Source organism: Ceratotherium simum, chromosome 22 (genome assembly GCF_057802395.1).
Source record: "Ceratotherium simum simum isolate JZ-2026a chromosome 22, ASM5780239v1, whole genome shotgun sequence".
Lineage (NCBI taxonomy): Eukaryota > Metazoa > Chordata > Mammalia > Perissodactyla > Rhinocerotidae > Ceratotherium > Ceratotherium simum.
Window position 1 is genome coordinate 39,122,972 of NC_141921.1, and position 21,151 is coordinate 39,144,122.

The 21,151-nt window shown below is 39.8% G+C and overlaps 1 protein-coding gene across 4 annotated transcripts in view; it reads right to left on the bottom strand.

Moving 5' to 3' along the window:
- DDI2 (DDI proteasomal shuttling factor 2) overlaps nt 1-21,151 on the bottom strand; it is a 41,901-nt gene that overhangs the window by 8,779 nt on the left and 11,971 nt on the right. Inside the window, exons 4-9 of one of the 4 annotated variants that reach the window (XM_087446763.1) lie at nt 19,956-20,082; nt 17,003-17,130; nt 13,354-13,482; nt 7,389-7,492; nt 4,724-4,913; nt 2,180-2,242 (exon numbers count right to left, since the gene is read on the bottom strand). In XM_087446763.1, the coding sequence (XP_087302889.1) occupies nt 2,226-2,242; nt 4,724-4,913; nt 7,389-7,492; nt 13,354-13,482; nt 17,003-17,130; nt 19,956-20,082 (695 nt within the window). In that variant the 3' untranslated portion in view covers nt 2,180-2,225. Of the gene's footprint in view, nt 1-2,179; nt 2,243-4,723; nt 4,914-7,388; nt 7,493-13,353; nt 13,483-17,002; nt 17,131-19,955; nt 20,083-21,151 lie in introns of those variants that run through there. The other 3 variants (XM_087446764.1, XM_087446762.1, XM_087446761.1) reach the window with 3 other exon arrangements.

Consider the following 21,151-nt stretch of genomic DNA (forward strand, 5'->3'; position numbering starts at 1 on the left):
CTTGCCCTAAAATCACTTGGGATGTTTGCTAAGCACACAGATTCTGGGGTGCCACCTCTGGGAGTAAAGCCAGTAATCTGCATTTTCAATAAGCTCCTCAGGTGATTCTTAAGCACATTACAAATTTTGAGGGTCTCTGCACTAGAATGATTCTCATGCCAATACACTTGTAGTGTTTCAAATGTGAACACTGAGGTTATAAGTGAGAAGTTTAAAACCAGGTGTGTCTGGGACAGAGTGGGAATTATAAGGAGAAAGAAGAAGGTAATGCTTGAAGACTTCCCGAAGACAGAGAAGCAAATATTCTATTTAATTTATTTCTATCCAAACTTCCCGAAAATCATGATAAAACTATGTGAGCATCGACTCGGAGAATAACAATAACGCTAAAGACCAAACGGATTAAACCCCATTCATCATCTTACCAAATAATGCAACTTTATAAAGGATTATCAGTTACTTTATCACATTAAATAGTACGACTAAGTAAGAACATTTAAATACTTGAAGGGCAGGGAAATGTAGGATGGGTGGTGTCTGGGCAGTGGAGGGAGATAGTTCAAAATAGTTTTTCAATAGGCAATCATAATTTAGATCCATTGCAACTTACTGACCACTCACACAAGATGGCAGACTTAAACACCACCTCAGTGAAAGCACCATCATGCCATGAAACAACTCTCCTTTTGCCACTGATCCAGTTAAAAACTGACCTCTAGGCCACTACTATACGATCTTTAATTAAAAGTCAAAGGCTGGTAACAAAAATGACTTCGCAATACAATCTGTTAGAGCAGATGCCACTCAAATGCTTCATGCTGAACGTTAACATCCAACATTGGGGGTTGATCTTGAGAAGTCATGAAGCAATGCAGTTAACATTCAACTGGCTCTAATATTCTAATCCAACGCTGCTTAACAACATGGGAAGATAAAGTACTATGTCAGGAAGTTACTGACTTCTTGTGAAACAATCTTACTTATAGTTTAGGGGTAAACAGGAAAACAGCATTTACCTCAGTGCGAACTATATCCATTACAGCCTAGAAACACAGTTATTAGTTTTATTTATCAATCCCTAAGGCGGACTCTGAAAGAGGTTCAATTTTGAGCGAACAGAAAAGATGCATTATAGTGAAATATCCACGTCAGCAGCATGGGAAGTAGGGGTGGTGATAATGGCTTTCTGACATTGGTACGCCAGTTATAACTGGGTAAGGTCAAGGTGAACGTGGCCTCAATGTATTTTGTACTCAGTACGAAAGTAGCATATAGTCCTCCTGCAGCTGAGATGGTCAGTTTTACTGGCCTAAGTCCTAAATGTAGGGGAGGATTGGGTCAGTACTATACGGCAGGAGAAGAGGATGAGGATGATAGATTATGAATAATTAAACTATGCCTGCTTTTAACCCATCCTTTCAAGGAAAAAGAAAGAAAGAAGAAATTAAATGCTCTATATCTAATTACAACCAGCCTGCAAACCTCTATAAAGTCCTAGGTTGACAGTTTAAAAGATCGCCTTTCCTCCTCTTTGATAAATCAGCCAATACACTCAGGCTGACATTTACCATATTTACACTATAGGGGAATGGAAGCAGAGTGCCTCCTGTGGGAAACTTGTTAGGCTAGGGAGAGCGGGAAAAGCAAAGTCGCAGCTCTTGTTGTTGGAGGAATAAAACCTCAGTCCTGCCTATGTTACTGACTCTGTGACCCTGGACAAGTCACCTGGCCTAAGTTTCCATTTCTTCTTCAACAGAATGAAAATTTCTGTCCCTCTGTAACTCCAGGTAGTTATGTACAGTAATGTGAAAAAAGAACTCTTGTTTTTCAGAAGAAAGGATTTATGCAGTCTCTAACAGTATAGTTATCTCCAACAACAAAGTGCTGTGATCCTGATGTTCTTGATTTGATATTCACAATGGTCAGATGGACACTGTTTTCACTGGGATTTTTTTCCCCTTGGACTGTTCTAATAATCGATAAAATTTTAAATAAGAAATTACGCTTAGATATGTATGTATGCCAACGTACAAACGTATCTACAGGCTAGTTGTAACCAGATTCAACAAGGTGAGATGGTGAATGACAGAAGCTAAACTCCCAAACTGCTGCAGACACAGAGACTTTCAGACCACAGACGACAACTGGATGGAAGGCTTAACGTGGTGTCTATAAATACCTGGTCTGGGGCCCACTCCAGCTGCAGTACACACACACTACATGCATCATGGCTTCTGACGCTCTGTTTGAATTAGGAAACAGACAAGCAAACTTGGGTTAACAATGCAAACCACACAGCATGCAGGGTTACAGTCTCCACTCCTTTGCCATCTTTAGAATCAGCGACTGGTAGGGTGGAAGCTGGGGAATGTCTCTGCAGTTTGGACATCCAAAAGGTCTGCTGATTGCTTTAGTTCTCTCACAATACGTAAAGCAGCATGTCAACGTCAACAAACTTTCCATAGAACTTGGAGAGAAATTAATTTTACACACCTACACAACAGAGAATTCATGGGCAAACGTGAGACAGGTGAAAAAGGAGACCCACAGATGGAATTATGTGATATGGAAATCTTTTTATGGAGTAAAGGTGAGTGAATACATGTAACAGTCACTTTCCAAATTTCTTTCTCAGTTGAGACTTATTTATTTTTTTGGTGAGGAAGATTAGCCCTGAGCTAACATCTGCTGCCAATCCTCCTCTTTTTGCTGAGGAAGACTGGCCCTGGGCTAACATCTGTGCCCATCTTCCTCTACTTTGTGTGTAGGACGCCTGCCACAGCATGGCCTGACAAGCAGTGAGTAGGTCCGCGCCCAGGATCTGAACCCTGGCCTGCCAAAGCAGAGCGCACAAACCTAACCACTATGCCACCACACTGGCCCCAGAGACTTATTTTTAGAAGAAAAACAAACCAAACCTGATTATCTATCCTGGCTTGACTTCTTTTCTTTTAATCGGTTTTTAGAAAACATATCAGATGCAGCTCCTACTCTGAATTATTCTTCAATTGATAAAAAAGATAAAGATACTTTGGTATAAAGTATCCACCAAAGAAACAGTTTTTTAGCAAAGATACTTTCACCTATTATGTCCAGAGTTTTGATTTTGATAGTACCGGGAAGTCGATGTTCCAAATAGGATGTAGAATTATTTCACTAGTTAAACATTACAAAAATTAGCACAAGCCATATGCTGTCAGTAACAAAAGGTCACATAGATAAAAAGCCATATCCTTTTAATCCTTTGAAATTGGTACATCCCCTTCACTATGCCTGAAGATATCTGTGGTTTCTGTTTTAATCTCCTACATTTTTTTATTAAAAGAAAGTAATTACCCCCAAAGGGTAACTGTTAGTAGGTTAGAAAGCATTGCTATCATCAGCTAGTGTTTCTCAAATAATAGCACCAAAACTGTGGGGGGAAAAAACAGCGATTTCACAAAATGGTAATGTATCCTCATTTTATTAATACATAGTATTATGACTAAGTTGACAAGTTACTAAAAAAACGTAAAACTTTTTAAGTAGGTATGTCAAACTCATTCAAGCTTGCCTTGCAGGGAAGATTAAAACTATTAGTCTCTCTCTGGTACTTCAAAATTCTCCCCTTCCTACAAAATATTTAAGTCACAACCAAAACTGTACTTTATATGTAAAACTGAGCTAAAAGGTGGTGGTGGAGCAGATTCTGAACAAGGCCAGCCTGGAAAACTCCATCTGCTACCCGTGCCCATTCCGAAGAGGCTGAAGGCCAGACTTCTGGATGTTCTCCAGTAACAAACACGGGCAAAATCTGGCTGCTTGTTTTCAAAGCTCGTATCTTTGAAAGCTATTCCCTGACCTTGTAGCTCTAAAACGTTTTAGTATGCCAGAAAATGCAACGTGTGATATTAGTCAGTGATGAATAATTACAGCTCAAGACTTTAAAATAACCCACAACTTAAAAGTTAATCCTCTTCAGCTTCTAGAAAATGCATACCACAGTCAATGTTCTATAACAGACAGGGAAAAATTACCTATGGAGGTAGGATTTCAGCAAAACTGTCCCTCCATTTTACCCAGAAAACTTGGCTTGGTCTTTAGATTTAAACAAGCTACGACCATTGAGACTTAGGAAAAAAAAGTATTCAGTAGCTTCACTTCAATAGTTTACATACTGTTCTAATTTGGCCCAATGACACACTACTGTGGTCTCATTAAGAGCACAAACACTATATTTTTATTAATACTCAATTAAGCTTCTTATTGTTGGCTCTTCTGCCCTTGGTGGCAGCACTTTCAGTAGATATTAGGAAGGTTAGGGCTGCTTAGTCACAGCAATAATGCTATCTTTAAAAGTAGACAGGCCTAAGAGAAGGAAAAGAAAATTTCAGGGAAATACTGTTGATCTCAAAGTGTCTGCTTACTGTTATAATTTTCTTTAGGAAAAAAAAAAGGCAAGATTTTTTAGGAAGCCTACCAAAACGTGCATAAGCAAATAACTCCACAATCTATCTTGCACACAGCAATGGAATGCTGTTTCTTGATCTGTTGAAACATGGAGTTTTTCTTTATTGTATTTAGAAATGGGAGGAGGCAGAAAGAAGACAAGGAACACATCTATGACAAGATGATGAGACTGACTGCAAACTGCAAAGGTCCCTCTCCCCTCTAACACACTCACTTCCCTGGCTCACCCACCAATAACAAGAGTATTGTTCAAGAGCTCGGTCATTCCAAATACCTGCATCCTCTACGGATTTTTGAAGGGCCTCTGCTAATTCTTGGTCTGCAAACTCCTCTGGCCGCACGTCCTCTCGCCCAGCACCATATGCCAACCGGGCACACTCTGGTAACTCTCCCTCAGGAAGGAAGGTGGTCTGTGAGCCCGTGGTGCCAATCACGAGCACATTTTTCTTGAGGTCAATGGAACACTTAGAAGGAAGAAACCAAAGACTGATGATAGCAGATAAAACGTCACGCAGAAAAATTATGATCCTGAATTTCAAACTCCATTCACAAAGAGCAACACTGACAGAGATAGTTCAAAAAAACTTTACCTAAAAGTATTTAAACTTTAACCTAGGTAACACTGTCTGCTAAGTTAGAATTTTTTAAATATTCAGTTTATAGCAGAATAATCTTTATACGATATAGTTTATACTACACAAATATATTTGTCTAACAGTATATGTTCATTTCTGAATTTAAATGTAATACACGTTCATTGTACATAATTTGGGAAAATGCCAGGCATAACCAGCAGCCCACCTTTTAGAAACATATAAGTGACTTTTTCTTATAAAAGACATACTATTTATACAGTTTTACATTTAGCTTTTTGCATATTGTATAAAGTACAGCTTATATTTAAATTCTATACCAATGGTCTCAAAAGTGGTATATGGGCAAGGCAATCTCTACAAAAGTATTCTTTATTTCATACCTACGCTATCATCCTCCTTTACTGTGTATTTCTATAATTACTTAATATAGAACAGTTATACACATATTTACTTTATATCTATAAAGATGGAAACTGCTGGTCTATAATAGGGAGAGACAGGGGGCCGGCCCAGGGGTGTGGTGGTTAAGTTCGCACATTCCGCTTTGGCGGCCCGGGGTTCGCTGGTTCAGATCCTGGATAAGAACCTACTCACTGCTTATCAAGCCATGCTGAGGTGGCGTCCCATACAGAAGAGCTACAACTCTACAACTATGGTATACAACTATGTACTGGGGCTTTGGGGAGAAAAAAGAAAGAAGAGGAAGACTGGCAACAGATGTCAGCGCAGGGCCAATCTTCCTCAAAAAAAAAAAAAGGGAAAGACAGTGACAAGTTAATAAATTAGGTTTTATTGATACATGCACTCACTCATTCCTTCTACTTAAAATGCTGCACTTTGATTAGAAAATCAATATAATACATATATTTATAGGAATTTAATATTAAAAATTTTTAAAGAGTATCAGTGCCATAAAAATTTTGCCTAGGGTCGGCCCCGTGGCTTAGGGGTTAAGTGCTTGCGCTCCGCTACTTGCGGCCCAGGTTCGGATCCCGGGCGTGCACCGACGTACTGCTTCTCTGGCCATGCTGAGGCTGCATCCCACATACAGCAACTAGAAGGATGTGCAACTATGACATACAACTATCTACTGGGGCTTTGGGGAAAAAAAAGGAGGAGGATTGGCAATAGATGTTAGCTCAGAGCCAGTCTTCCTCAGCAAAAAAAGAGGAAGATTAGCATGGATGTTAGCTCAGGGCTGATCTTCCTCACAAAAAAAAAAAAAAAATTTTTGCCTAGATATGAAACCTTGCTGTGAAGAAAATTTTTTTTTTGAGGAACATTAGCCCTGAGCTAACACGCGTTGCCAATCCTCCTCTTTTTGCTGAGGAAGATTTGCCCTGGGCTAACATCCGTGCCCATCTTCCTCTACTTTATATGGGACGCCGCCACACCATGGCTTGATAAGTGGTGCATTGGTCTGCGCCCAGGATCCGAACCCGCGAACTCTGGGCCACCAAAGCGGAGTGCATGAACTTAACCACTACGCCACTGGGCCAGCCAGCCCGCTGTGAGAAATTTTATTACCTAGTGGACACTAATTGCTTCTTCAATGAGAGGAGTTGATCTTTAAACAAATTATTAGGCTTTAGAGTAGAAATATAAATATCACTGCAAATGAATACATACAAACCATTCTCCCTGTACTAAACAAACAGTTCCATTCCCAACATCTTATGTACACCTTCTTCCTTAATCCTAAAGTTCTTCTCAAGTATTGTTTGACCAGCTACTAAGGATTTACTAAACTTAACAGTTGCAGTAAAATCATCATTATGTGTTATACCTCCCTACAAAACCTTCAAAAATTGAGTTCTAATCAGAAATTAAAAACCACACAAAGGAACCAGATTGCCTATTATAATCTCAAAACAGATAGCAAGACATAACACATTCAGAGATTTCACAAAAACAGATTCTATTTCTTCTTTTTTTTTTTTTTAATGTATGGTTATTTTTTTTTTTTAATTTTATTTATTTATTTTTTTCCCCCAAAGCCCCAGTAGATAGTTGTATGTCATAGTTGCACAGCCTTCTAGTTGCTGTATGTGGGACACGGCCTCAGCATGGCCGGAAAAGCGGTGCTTTGGTGCGCGCCCGGGATCCGAACCTGGGCTGCCAGCAGCGGAGCGCACGCACTTAACCGCCAAGCCACGGGGCCGCCCCAGATTCTATTTCTGACACATAATTTCAAACCTTGTATGACAATATCATCAATTAACATACTTTCCAGATTTGAAAAATCATGCTTCTTAGTTTTCCAGTATACACAACAAAGAGAAATGATGCAGTAACAAAACACACAAAGAGCTGATGCAAAAAGAAAGCAAAGCTCTTAACTACCTGATGCCGTTTCAGCATGTCCAGTCCCAGAAGCATGTCCATGGGCTGCTCCTCAAGTATAGAGAAGGAACACGCCAGGAAATCTCCTTCAATTTGAACCTGAGCTAAAGCATATGAAGAAGAGAAGAGGTTACCGATTTTTGCCTCAAAAGCCCCACGTAAGCCTTGGAAATATATCTATCATTCTGATTCTGTGCCTTGCTTCCTGCAATCAGTCATAGCAAGGCAAAGCATGCAAATAAGTGAGCTAAGTATGAAAATCCAGTAAGACCAATGATCAGTTAAAAGCCAACGAAGGCACCAGCTCATAAATCACCAGCTCATGGATCTGGTAGAGCTACTACCCAGAATACCTGGCTTGATATGTGATGCCATTAGCATACACACTCAGCTGGTGAGGAAAGCCAGCATTAAAGGATTAAAAAATAAAAAAAAAAAGACCAATTCCTCCAATATTAACCACCTGCTTCCTATACACCTACAAAAGATTTTCTAAAAGGGAAATAAAATCTGTACACTTTTTAATTAGCCTCCAACAAGTAAACTGTTTATTACTGCCTATTATAAGCAAGTTTCTATTTGCTAAACCGGACACAACACCAAGGCCTGTGTTTACTTGGGGCCTCCTGCCTGGTCCCTTTCCTCAATTATCCCTCTTACTTTATATATAAGATTTAAAAAAAAAAAATTTTTTTTATTATTAAATACATATTACAAACAGAAGATGTATGATATTTATGCACAATATAAGGTATAATAAAACAAACACGCACACATCTGTTTCCCAGGTAAGAAATAGAAACCTAAGAAGTCTCCTATACATCCTACTGATCACACCTTTATCTTTGCCTCCTCCAACCTCCCCAACTAACCTGGTTTTTCTAAATCATTCCTAGCTTTTCTTATAGTGCTTACCAGTTTTGTACAATTTCTAAGCAACATATTATTTAGTTTTGTGTTTCTGAACTACAACTTCCATATTTTGAGCCATGTCCCTATAGACGCGACTCTACTTCTTTCACTTTAAATCACCCAGAGGACTGTAGTGCCTAATGTGCACCACAACTGATTTAGCCATTCTACTGCTACAGGACTTTTGGGGTCACTTCAAATTTCTGCTGTCATAAGCAACGCTACCAGGAATATTCTTGAATGTGTCTCCCAGTGTGCCATGGGCTTCTCTAAGGTATATTCTAGGAAGTTGAATCACAGGTTCTAGGGGATATTAGGCTCAACTTTGTTGCGTGATGAATTATTTTTGAAAATGTTTCCAGCAATGTATGAAAGTTCCCATCGCTCCATATTCTCACCAACACTCAATATTATTAGATTTAAAATCTTGCTAATCTGACAAGTAATTTGGTATTTCCCTGATTAATAATGAGGTTAAGCAACTTTTCATATATTTATTAACCATTTGGGTTTCCTCTTAAAGTGCCTGTTCAAGCATTTCTATAACTTTTTATACTGTCTTTCTTACTGAATTGGAGGATGTACACACACACACACAGAATATGCATATATTCCGAATATGAATCCTTTATTAGTGCTATGTGTTACTAAAATTCCTTCCTTGTTTGTTCACTTTATGACGTCTTGATAAAAAGTTCTTCATCTTAATGTGGCCAAATTGATCAAATAATTTCCTTCTTATCTCTTAAAGGACTCTTTCCCTATGCAAGACATTCTCCTATATTTTCTTCTAAGACGTTGACTGTGGGGGGCCGGCCCGGTGGTGCAAGGGTTCAGTACATGCACTCCACTGCGGCGGCCCAGGGTTCGCCGGTTCGGATCCCGGGCGCACACCAACGCACTGCTTGGCAAACCATGCTGTGGCGGCGTCCCATATAAAGTGGAGGAAGACGGGCACAGATGTTAGTCCAGGGCCAGTCTTCCTTAGCAAAAAAGAGGAGGACTGGCAGATGTTAGCACAGGTCTGATCTCCTCACAAAAAAAAAAAAAAAAAAGAGGTTGACTCTGCCTCTCACATCTAGGTCTTTAATCAACCCTGCACTGACTTCTGTGTGTGACGTGAGGTGGGGTCCAATTTCTAATTCATTTTTTCCACATGGATACCCAGCTGTCCTAGCACCATTTCCTGAAACGTTCCCCACTGCTCTCTAAGATTTCTTCTCTCATTACCAAGGTTCATGTAGGCATGGGTCTGTTTCTGTTCTAGTCCTTTGGTCTAGATACCTAGAAGGGTAAGTTATCCCAGAGTATCTTGCCCACTCCTGCAATAAAAGGTCCATATGAAATTTAAAATTAGCACATCAAGTCTCATAAAAAAAACCTATTGGGATTTTGACTCTGTTGATAAATGTTGATAATATAATGTTGATATCTATTGATAAATGTGCCAGAATTACCACCTTCAACATATTGAGTCTTCCTATCCAGGGTATAGCTCTCCTTTATTTAGATTTCCCTTATTGTTACAAGGTTTTCTTCATGCCTACTATAGCCAAAGTTGCAAAATGGTAGAACCTGCCCATCCACAAGGAAGGACACAGGGGACTGGTTCTTATTCTATCTCTTCCTATTATCTTCTCACCTAAAACCATGAAAAATCTGAGAACTCAGCCTCTGAAGCAACCAGTTTGTGGTTTTCCTACCCAATTTCAGTCCTACTGTGTGTAGGAAAGCATATGAGAGTAAGGTATGCCTATTCTATATAAATCAGTAAAAGAAAACACAGAGACGGGCCGGCCCCGTGGCTTAGCGGTTAAGTGCACATGCTCCGCTGCTGGCGGCCCGGGATCGGATCCCGGGCGCGCACCGACACACCGCTTCTCCGGCCATGCTGAGGCCGCGTCCCACATACAGCATCTAGAAGGATGTGCAGTTATGACATACAACTATCTACTGGGGCTTTGGGGAAAATAAATAAATAAATTAATTAATTAAAAAAAAAAACACAGAGACTCTAATAAATAGACAAATAGACTGAAAAAGGAAGAATGAAAGAAAGGAAAATGGGTAGAAAAAACTACCACTTGCAATGAAAGAAAAGCAACTTAAAATAAGAAACTACTTTTTTATCTGCAAACCAAAGGGGTAAAAACTAAATACTTTTTTGTATAAAGATATTAAGATTAATATTCACTCAGTGCTAAAGAAACCAGACTGGTACCAGTTAGCAGTATCAAGTGTCTTAAACTATTCATAACCTTTGATTCAGTAGTTTCACTTATGGGTATCTTGACTGAGGGAAAAAAAATCAAAATGTGCACAAAACTACAAAAAAATCCACTGCCATGTTACAATAACAAAATATTGAGGGGAAAAAAAAAATCCCAAAAGTTGACCATTAAACCCATACAACAGAATGCTATGCATTTATTTAAATGATGCTTATGAAATTTATAGTAACATTGGGAAAATGTTACTTTTTCTTAAAGCATAGAATAAAATTCTATACATTGTAGGGGGCCAGCCCGGTGGTACAGCAGTTAAGTGCACGCTTCGCTTTGGCGGTGCAGGGTTGGTCTGCAGGTTTAGATCCCAGGGGCTCACTGACGCACCGCTTGTCAAGCCATGCTGTGGTGGCGTCTCATATCAAGCAGAGGAAGATGGACACGGATGTTAGCCCAGAGCCAATCTTCCTCGGCAAAAAGAGGAGGATTGGCATCAGATGTTAGCTCTGCCTCATCTGCCTCACCAAAAAAAAAAAAAAAAAAAAAAAAAAAAAAAAAAAAATCTATATATTGCATGACCACCTTTTACAAAAAAAAAAAAAAAATTGCATGTAAAAATGGCTAGAAGGAGATATGTCCAAATGTTACCAGTGGTTGATTCTCACTTAAAAGGATTTAAGGTATTTTCACTTCTCACATTTCTATATTTTTGAAATTCTCTATAATGAGCATCTATTAAATGGATAATGAAAGAAAAAAAAGAAAAGAACATTTTGATTAGAGATGAAAGATTGAACACAGGTATTTACCTCCTTTACTCCTTAAAAATTGCAATGAAAGTTTTGTTTTTGTTTTTTTTTGGTGAGGAAGATCAGCCCTGTGCTAACACCTGCCAATCCTCCTCTTTTTGCTGAGGAAGACTGGCCCTGGGCTAACATCTGTGCCCATTTTCCTCCACTTTATATGGGACGCTGCCACAGCATGGCTTGACAAGCAGTGCGTCGGTGCGCGCCCGGGATCCGAACCAGCGAACCCCGGGCCGCCGCAGCGGAGCGCGCACACTTAACTGCTTGTGCCACCGGGCTGGCCCCAAAAGTTTTTTTTTTAAGGCACAAATCACTAAGGCCAAAAATATGGAAGAAACAACTGAAACACAATTTAGGAATTAGCAGATGACGAAAGAAAACTAAGAAGGAACTCAACTGACATCACAGAACTCCCAAGAGGCTTAAACTGCAGAGGCTGCAGAGGTTGAAACAAGCACCTCTGCGAACAGGGGCAGAGGTGGGTCCAAAGCAGAAAGACTGGTTGAATGTCTATGCAGGTATAGGTAGACCTTGGGGTTCCCCTCCTGGACTCCGCTTAGCCAGGCAACTACCTCCCTTCACCCCAACCGCAGACTGGAGGTTTCTTTTCTCAAGAGGGTGAAACAGAGGCTCTTGCAATAGAGGTGGGCATGGAGGAAGACCGGGACACAACAAGCACCTAATCGAAAACCAAGGGGATTAAGCGAAAGTTTAATGAGACTCTAGCCTTTTTCTTCCTCCCAACTTCCAGGTCACCCATAATCACCATGGCTGCCCACCCAAAGAATCTTCCAAATAGCCTTTTGGTATCCCACTTGTCAATATGAGCAGATGCCAAGGATCACCAGACATTTGAAAAAACCATTCTAACACGAAAGAAAAACAAATACAAAACATAACAGCAAGGTTGGAAGGCAAAGTTGAGGGAAAAAACCCCAACCCAGAACACAATGAAAGAAAGAAAAGATAAGAAAACCAGAGGACAATTCCAGGATAGGGGATTACCCTACCTGAATAACTGACATTCAGAGGGGAGGAAATTATGATCACAACCATTTTTCCAGATTGAAAGGTACCCAGCACAGTGAATGAAAAGAGATCCACACCCAAGGACATCATTGTGAAATTTCAAAACACTGAGGTCAGAGAGAAGATTCTACAAGCTTCAGAAATGGAAAAGAAATCTTTCACAGAAAGGATCAAGAATCAGAATAGCAGCCAGCTTCTCCACAGCAACACTGACAAAGGAAAATTGTGAAGGAAAATGATTTCCAACCTAGCCAGACTGGTAGAATGTAGGAAAAAAAGACATGTTCTGATTTTAAGGACTCAACTTACTCCCATGCACTTTTTCTCAGGAAATTACTGAAAAAGCACTCTAATAAACTGAGGAGCAAAACAAAAAAGAGGAAGACATGAAATTTATGTAATCTGACATAAGACCAAGGGCAAAGGAGTCTTCAGGAAACAGTCAAGGGAGATTCTGAAACAAGAGCTATGAAGCAGCCTTGAACCACCAGTCCAGGATCTGGAAGAAGCATCTTCAATAGGATGAAATATATAAAGGAGATTTACACAACTAGGTAAGTGTTCAGGGATGAGTAACACATAAAAAAATCAAATGACAACAAAAAGACAATTATTAATTCCAAGAACAAAAGAATACTAGACACGAAAGGAAAAGCAATTATTTTCAATTAGATAGCTCAGAGCTGTCAACAGTACTTACATAGTCATATCAGTAACTAGCACCATAAACACATTAGTTAGAAATATGGAGGTAAGCACCAAAAGAAATCAGCTGAAATAGTTGAAAGGGATTATCTCTGAGGAGCAGGAAATAAAAGTGCATGGGAGACTGGTGCTTTCTGTAACCAGCTAAAACATGTACATGTATTAACTTCGATAGAATATAGGATTTAAAATTTCTAGGGATTAGGCTTGCTGGATCAAATGTACCTAACCAAAAGAAATTTTTAAAAATCCACTATCCTACAAAGACTCCTGGTGCCTTTTGCTCACCTAGATGTACCCTTCCAATAATCTTCTGGGTGCCCACTCCTTTGGCGATCCCTGCCCACCGACGGTCCACCAGCCTCATTATATTGCACCTTTCTGCACAAGCTTGGCTCATAATAGTCATCTGGGCACCTGGAGGCGGAGGAAAACATCAGATAATAAAAACAAAATCCACATTTGTGGTAAGATTAAAAATGCAGCACTAAGAACAGGGATGAAAGCAAGTATACCCCAAGGCTTTTGTCTGTGTAAAATTATTACTACTAAGCAGGTTTCCAGCCATGCTTACAGTAACTTTCAGTTCCACGTTGGAACCTGAAACATAGTGTAGAAGCTTGACATTGAAGGAAGGAATATTTTGTTTAAATGTAATAATTAAATGATATTTTAAAACTTTACTAATAGCAAAACTATCTGGAAAGGACTTCCAAAAAGTCAAACTATGTCTACAGATGGAAATGTAAATTAAGTACTATTTTACACTTGGATCAGTTTTCACTGAGGATCTCTAAACATCAAGTGATTTTTATTTTAAACTTTGGGAAACTATAATTTATCAGTTAAAAAAATACATCCTTCAGTCTCTCAAAAAATTAGAACTGAACTCCCTATTCTCTGCACCAACATCTGACTCCCTTCCCTTTACGGAAGAGGGCATTTAAGGTCTTTTCTCTTCCAGTTACATGTACTCAGCCACAGCTGGAGCCAGCTGCGCAGAAGACAGACACTCCTCTAATCTTTTTTTTTTTTTTTTTTTTTTTAAAGATTTTATTTATTTTTATTTTTTCCCCCCAAAGCCCCAGCGGAAAGTTGCACGTCGCAGCTGCACATCCTTCCAGCTGCTGCATGCGGGACTCGGCCTCAGGATGAACGGAAAAGTGGTGCCTCGATGCGCACCCGGGATCCGAACCCGGGACACCAGCATCGCAGCGCGCGCACTTAACCACCAAGCCACAGGGCCGGCCCGACACTCCTCTAATCTTGATCTACAGTCCTAATCTCTCCCTCAGACTCGCTCTACATTCCTGTGTTGGACATTTCTATCTCAAAGCCAACAGGTATAAAACTCTTCCTTCCCAAATAATTCTCACTTGGATTTCTCTCCTTGCCACTGGAATTGTGTTATTGCAATCACAAAACTTAGGCATTGTTCACTTTTGATTCCTCTTCTTTTAGTCTTCTGCCCACTCTCAAACTCTGTCTCAATCTTGTTAATAAATTCTATGCAATTTCTGCTACTTCTGACCTTCCTCCTTCTAACCATAGCAATCAGCCCAGCTCACTCTATGCTCTTTGCTAGTGGGCAATTTCTCGTTTCCAAATCACTCTGTAAATGTATAATTTAAAGCAAAGAAATAGTTCTCACTCTTAGGGGTACAGAATTCTCCACATCTGTCACTACTTTCAGTCTTCCTAAAATATCACCTTCTTCAGATCACTTGTGCATCTGCTCAAAAATCCTCAATGGCTCCTACTCTTTAAGATTAGCTTCAAACCACATCACCACAGCTTCAGATCCCGCATCATCCTGGCCCAACTATTTCCCGCTGCTATAGACTTAATGTTTGTGTCCTTCCAAAATTCAGATGTTGAAACCCAATCACCAATGTGATGGTATTAGGAGGTGGGGCCTTTGGGAGGTGATTAGGAGCTGGAGCCATGAATGAGGTTACTGCCCTTATAAAAGAGACCCCAGAGAGCTCCCTCACCCTTTCCTCCATGTGAGGACACATGGAGAAGACAGCCATCTATGAACCAGGAATCAGGTCCTTACTAGACACCAAACCCACCGATGCCTTGATCCTGGACTTCCCAGCCTCCAGAACTACAAGAAATAAATCTGTGTTTATAAGCCACTTGGTCTACAGTATTCTGTCATAGCAGCCCAAACAGACTCAGACTCCGGCCTTATATTTGGACTGCTCTAAACCCTCCACTTTCCCAGGAGGAATTTGCTCCCTCTGCCTCTTTCTCACTTTGATCCTCCTGTAGAGCGCCCCCTCCCCTGCTTTCACTTTCTCTGAATTCTACTTATGCTTTAAGGTCCAGCTCAAGACTCACCTCCTCCCCAGCTGATGGTCCTTTCCCAGTGATCTCTACTCTCATTTAATTCCAACACTTCATGTTTCTCTTTAGGTACCTTACACTTTATGGGCACTGAAAGCTCTTAGCATTTGAGGAAGGTTAGATTCAAGAAGGCCCAGAAATAATGAAAGAAAAGGGAATTTGGGAAGGCAATTCTCTTTTCTTCCTTCCTCCCCACTCTACTCCACAAAAGCTAGTTCATGATGTAAAGGAAGCAACCCCCACATGAGAAGGGTCCCCTTCACTGCTCTTCTGCCTTTTCTCAGGACTTAGCTCTGAGCCCCAGTCCTCTGCCCATGGAGACAGCACAGTTCAAACGCCCTCGCTTTTGGGAAGCCACACCTGCGCACCCCGGTCACAGTGAGAATGTGGTCTCTCTGTTCATCCAACGTGCATCAGATTGTTGCACAGAGGGTAAGAGTTCTGGCAGCAGGCAGATCTGGGGCTGAATCCCAAGTCTACCACTCATGAACTGTATATACCTGGAAGAGTGACTTCACCTTTCTACATCTAAGTTTCCTCGTCTGTAAAGTAGGGATAATAGTAGAATATAGCTCATAGGGATGTTCTGCGGATTAAATAAAATTGAGTAAGATGACATATATTAAGCACCTCGCATGGGGCTTGGCATAGTAAGGGCTCAATAAATGTGGTGTATTGTATTATTGTCTCTTCTGCATTTAATTCTCTCACTCATACAGGAGCCCTATGAAGCACCAGTTAGTAAGGCTTACCCCTAAGGACTCAGCACAACGCTCTGCATGCAGCACTCAATAGATATTTTTAAAACTGAATAATTGGCAGATTTACTTCTCCCGGCAATGTATGCATCTCAAGATACAAACTCTTAACGATAGTTGAAACCCAGTATGTGGTTCAAGTTTGTGGATGAACAAATGGAGGAAAATTTACTTGAGCAGAGGCTTTTACTCCTGTAGGAACTTATTCTTATCTTTCAGCCCCCAGTGAGACACCCAGAAGTAAGACACATAAGACCACTCAGGCACACTCATATGATGCTGCTCTGTGTGGTCTTACTAAAAAGCAAAGAGTTATTAACTAAGAGGAAAGGTGTCAGTTAGTACAGGGATTATCTGAACCCTCAAGCGGGAAACTCCCTATCTCCTTACCTGGCTGTTAAGCTCTAAGAACCATGCCCCATACATCCTTCCACTCCTTACCACTCCTGGCAAAGTGCTGGCACACAGACCAGGGTGAAATATTTGTTTGACCTATACTCTACACACCTTCTTATAGCTCCTTATTCTAAACCCACTTACTCCCCAGTTTCTTACAGAGCTATCCTAGAAATTCAGAATGCCAAATAGGGGAGGTAGGAAGATATAAGAGACATTACAAAATACAAACCTGGTTAAGAAATGATTAAAGAAATAAACCTATTACAAACAAGAAAAGATTGGCAAGTGAAAGAATAACCCCCAGGCTTGTTAGCTAGCAGTCCAAAGGACTACTGCCATCCTTAACGGACACAAGAGTCTCCCCTTCTCCCTGTGTCAGGTCAGAATGTTAGATGGACAGACAGAGACACAAAAGATAGAGACATCACCTGAGTCAACAAAGGCTTTCACAGGATGTCCATTCACTTTGCAGTTAATATAAAGCATTACTACTTGGCCAAAACTTTCCGGAGCCTCTTCCATAGCTATTGTCATGTTTTCCTCAATGTTCTGTTGCCTGTAACAAACCAAAACCATGTACACTGAAAGCATTATTTCCATGAAGAGAAATATGTTTCAGTCACAATATTAAAAACAGATTTGTATATATCTTTTGTCCAAACTATAGCAGCTGAGTTATGGAAATGGAAACTGGGCTCTATCCTGCGATAGGTGATTCAGTAGGAGGTAGTGAGATATATGGTTGGCAGAATATCTAAAGGCATACAAGTTACCTTCATGTAAAACAATTATGTTCCCTTTATAAGCTCAGAAACAGGAAAATGAACTTCTAGAGAGTAACAGTCACAACTCTTTTTATCCTGCAGAATGTCAGAATTTCATGAATGCTCCAAATTTAACTGAGGATTTACTGGGTATATGGGTACATTTCCTATGTCCAGTGTATTAAAAATATTTTGCAGATATGATACATAGATGTTTCAACTGCTTTGGTTGCATCTGCTGTTTAATCTCCAAGATTGGGTTCTCTAATCTGTAAAATGAGGATAATAATTCCTATTATAGGATTGCTGAAAGGTATAAGGCATCTAGTATACTATGCTAACATAAGAGCAGATGATCAAAAAGTACACATACCTACCTACCTATCACTTAGAAAACTACACACACATACATGTATCATAGTTCACCTGGTCTATCAAATCATTTCTTTAAAAACTGAACATATTCTAATTCTTCCATGAGAAAAGCAAATAAAAGGGAGTTCCAGCTTACTCCAACATCTCATGTCTTCATTCCCAGTCTCCTTTTAAAAACATTACCAAACACTACCAACATTAATGGAAACTAGGGCAGGGGCCAGGCAACTCACTTGAAGACTGAGACAATAATAGAACAGGATCCAATATTTGGGATAAACAACAACTGGGAACCAGGGATTGGCAAACTAAGGCCCACAGTCTGTTTGTGTAAATAAGTTTTTATGGGAACACAGCCACACTGTTCATTTACATACTGTTGTACTATCTATGGCTGCTTTGGTGCTGCACTGACAGAAGTGAGCCCTAGCAACAGATACTATGGCCTGCAAAGGCTAAAATATTTACTATCTGGCCCTTTATGGAAAAACTTTCTGATCCCTGCTCCTAACTGTAGTGCCTGTCCTTTCTGTAGTAATACTCCAGCTCACCTGAATTGATGGGTTTACCAGCCATTCTGTAATAAAATATTAAATTTCTTGGAAAGGCACTCGTTTAATTTATTCAAGCAAATATGCAAGCTATTATACCTCAGTGTACAAATACCCTGTGTAATCACTACTGTATCATACCCAATGAGACTTTAACAGGCATTTGATAGAATTACACAGCCTTTCTCTTACGCCACGTTATTAAATTTAGAAGTAACCTAAAATTAGTCGTGCACTTCTGACCTCGCACTGACTCCAACCAAGATAAGTTTCAGCAAAAAATCTTCTGAGATAATACCACCTACTTTGGCTATTCTGGGCTATGTAGAGAGTCTCTTCAGAAGCACAAGGTTTTCTCCTTTAAAAAAATGTATGCGTTACCCCATTTCCTTTACCCCACGCCTGGGAAGAAACGTGAGCCATATGGATATGCCTCATTTCACTTCTATTCTTCCAACAGCTCAGTGTCACGGTTTGGCTATGATGCTTCCCCGCTCTCCCCCCCACCCCTCCCGCTTCCCGGGTTGAACACAACTATTCTTAAAAATTATGTCAGGTTCTTTACAGCTGCGACGTGGTCCAGTTCAGAGAACACAGATATCTTCCTGTTTCTCCAGGTGGATTTAACTAGTTAGATGTTTCTCAGATATTTGTTAGTACCTGATACAATTAATGGGAACGCTTAATCAACAAGAACACAAGTGAAGAGCTTAGGGTTATCAATTGATTCTAAATTACAATTTATATTTCTCTGATTTCAAAAGTAGTCAGAGAAAAAAGAAACAAGAAAATTATTTGACTTCCAAGTTGACAGTATAAGCTAATGACCAAGTTAGGCTTCATTTAAGTAACCACAGATGATGACAGAGTGCCTAAAAGCAGTATTGTTACAGTCATGTTCTTCTTAGTTATACTAAGGCCTTCACAATTAGCAATAAAAACTGAATCCGGCGGGGGGAGAAAGTAGCTGTTCTTTCATCCAAAGGGACTAACTGAACAGTGTCATGCTTGTGACTAGTAATGTGACCACGGTTGACATTAGTATCATTGCACCTGGTTAGGCCCCACACCTTAAGATTCTGATTCATCAGATTTGGGAGTACAGTCCAAGCACCAGCATTTTTTAAAACCTTCTCACGTAATTTTAATGCAGCCCCAGGTGAGAACCAAAGCATTAGAGAAACCGGAGTTGACAATGTGAAAGGCAGTCAGTTTACCCACTGAGGCCTGTAAAAGAAATGTGGAAGGAAAACAGACTGAGGACTACAAATTTCTGCACAAATGGACTTAAACCAATCATGTTCAAGCCCTGGATTTGATGAGGGCTCATGCATTATGTCTAAGGAACGAGATTCCAATCAGCCTGTCTAGCCAGTCCAGCAGTGTTACCAAGTTGGGGGCTTCTGCTCAGTCCTAGGGTCATCTACCTGGAGTTGCTTTAATGATGTGCTGTGCGCTAGTCAGGGTGTTGTTATTAACTTTTAGAAGAGAAAGTCATTAAGTTAGGTACCTGTATCTTTGTAACGTTGAATCAAAATATGAGGAAAACGGAGGAGGAGAGAATAACTTATCTCAAATGCAGAATAAGGAAGCTACCTCAAAGGAGATGTCCAACTAACACAAGATCACCCGTAGTGTGGGAAATCTGGATTCTCTAAATCTTGCTCTTTAGGTGAAGGGTCACTCATTACCTTATATCTTCTTCTATCTTTGCTTGAGCTTCAAGATCAAAAGGATCAGCAGAAAAGAGACGAATCCTTTCTTGCTCTCTCCGTGCTCGGTCCTGCTGCTGCTCCACCAGGACCCTAGAAAATTTCTCTACACAAATAAGGGGTGAAATCTTAAACCACTATATTTTCATTCTTCATTAGTACTGTTCCACATCAAACAATTTCTCAAAATCAACTGTAAGAGATGCAGAAGAGATGTCTAAAAATTATTTTAAATGAGCAATTACATTTACTTTCTATTCTCTGAGGCAAAACTACTTCTTCACCTAAATTCAGTGTAAAGAAATAAAGTGTTTGCAAAAATCACTTATCCCTGTAAGCAGTTATCCATCAGTTTCTACTCAGAGATAAGGCCTTTTCAGTTTAGATCAGTGGGGAATGACGATCTGTGTGGCACACAAACGACCCCTCTGCTCCCCTCCCTATTGCCCTTATTATCCTATTACCTAGAAATAAAATAGAGCACCACAATCTTTTTCCTCTTCTAGTTTCACTTCCTTTTAACACTCTCTGCCTAAAGGCAGATAAATTAAATGCAAACTACTGTTCGCCTATCTATATTACCTGATGGATAATAGGCAGGAAAATTAGTAAAGAGAAAACATTGCTTGCTATAAGATGTATGTTACAAGAACCATCTTTATTTTGCTATTTCTTAAATGGGGGTGCATTTAAATGTATAAACTTAAATGTGCCGTCATCATGGTCTTTGGCAATTAGATATAACGCTGCATAAGAAATTAAAGAAATCAAGATAATGGTCATATGAACTACTAATATATACAACATGGATGGATCTGAAAAACACTGAGTGAAACAAGCCTGACACGAGAGGACATACTGTGTGATTCCATTCACATGAAGATCAAAAAGAGGCAAAACTAATCTATAATGATTATCAAAATAGTCATAGCCTATAAGGGGAGGAAACTGACTAGAAAGAGAACATCATGGAACTTTCTGCAGTGAAAGAAATTTTCTATATCTTGACTAGGGTGGTAGTTACATGAGTATGCCAAAACTCAACAAAATGTATACTTAAAACCTGTGTTTATTTCTCTGTAGGTAAATATTACGTCAATTTAAAATATGGTTATTGAGGAATGAGTTATTAAGTGTCTGTTATGTTTTAAAATTTAATCAGTATAGTTTCATAA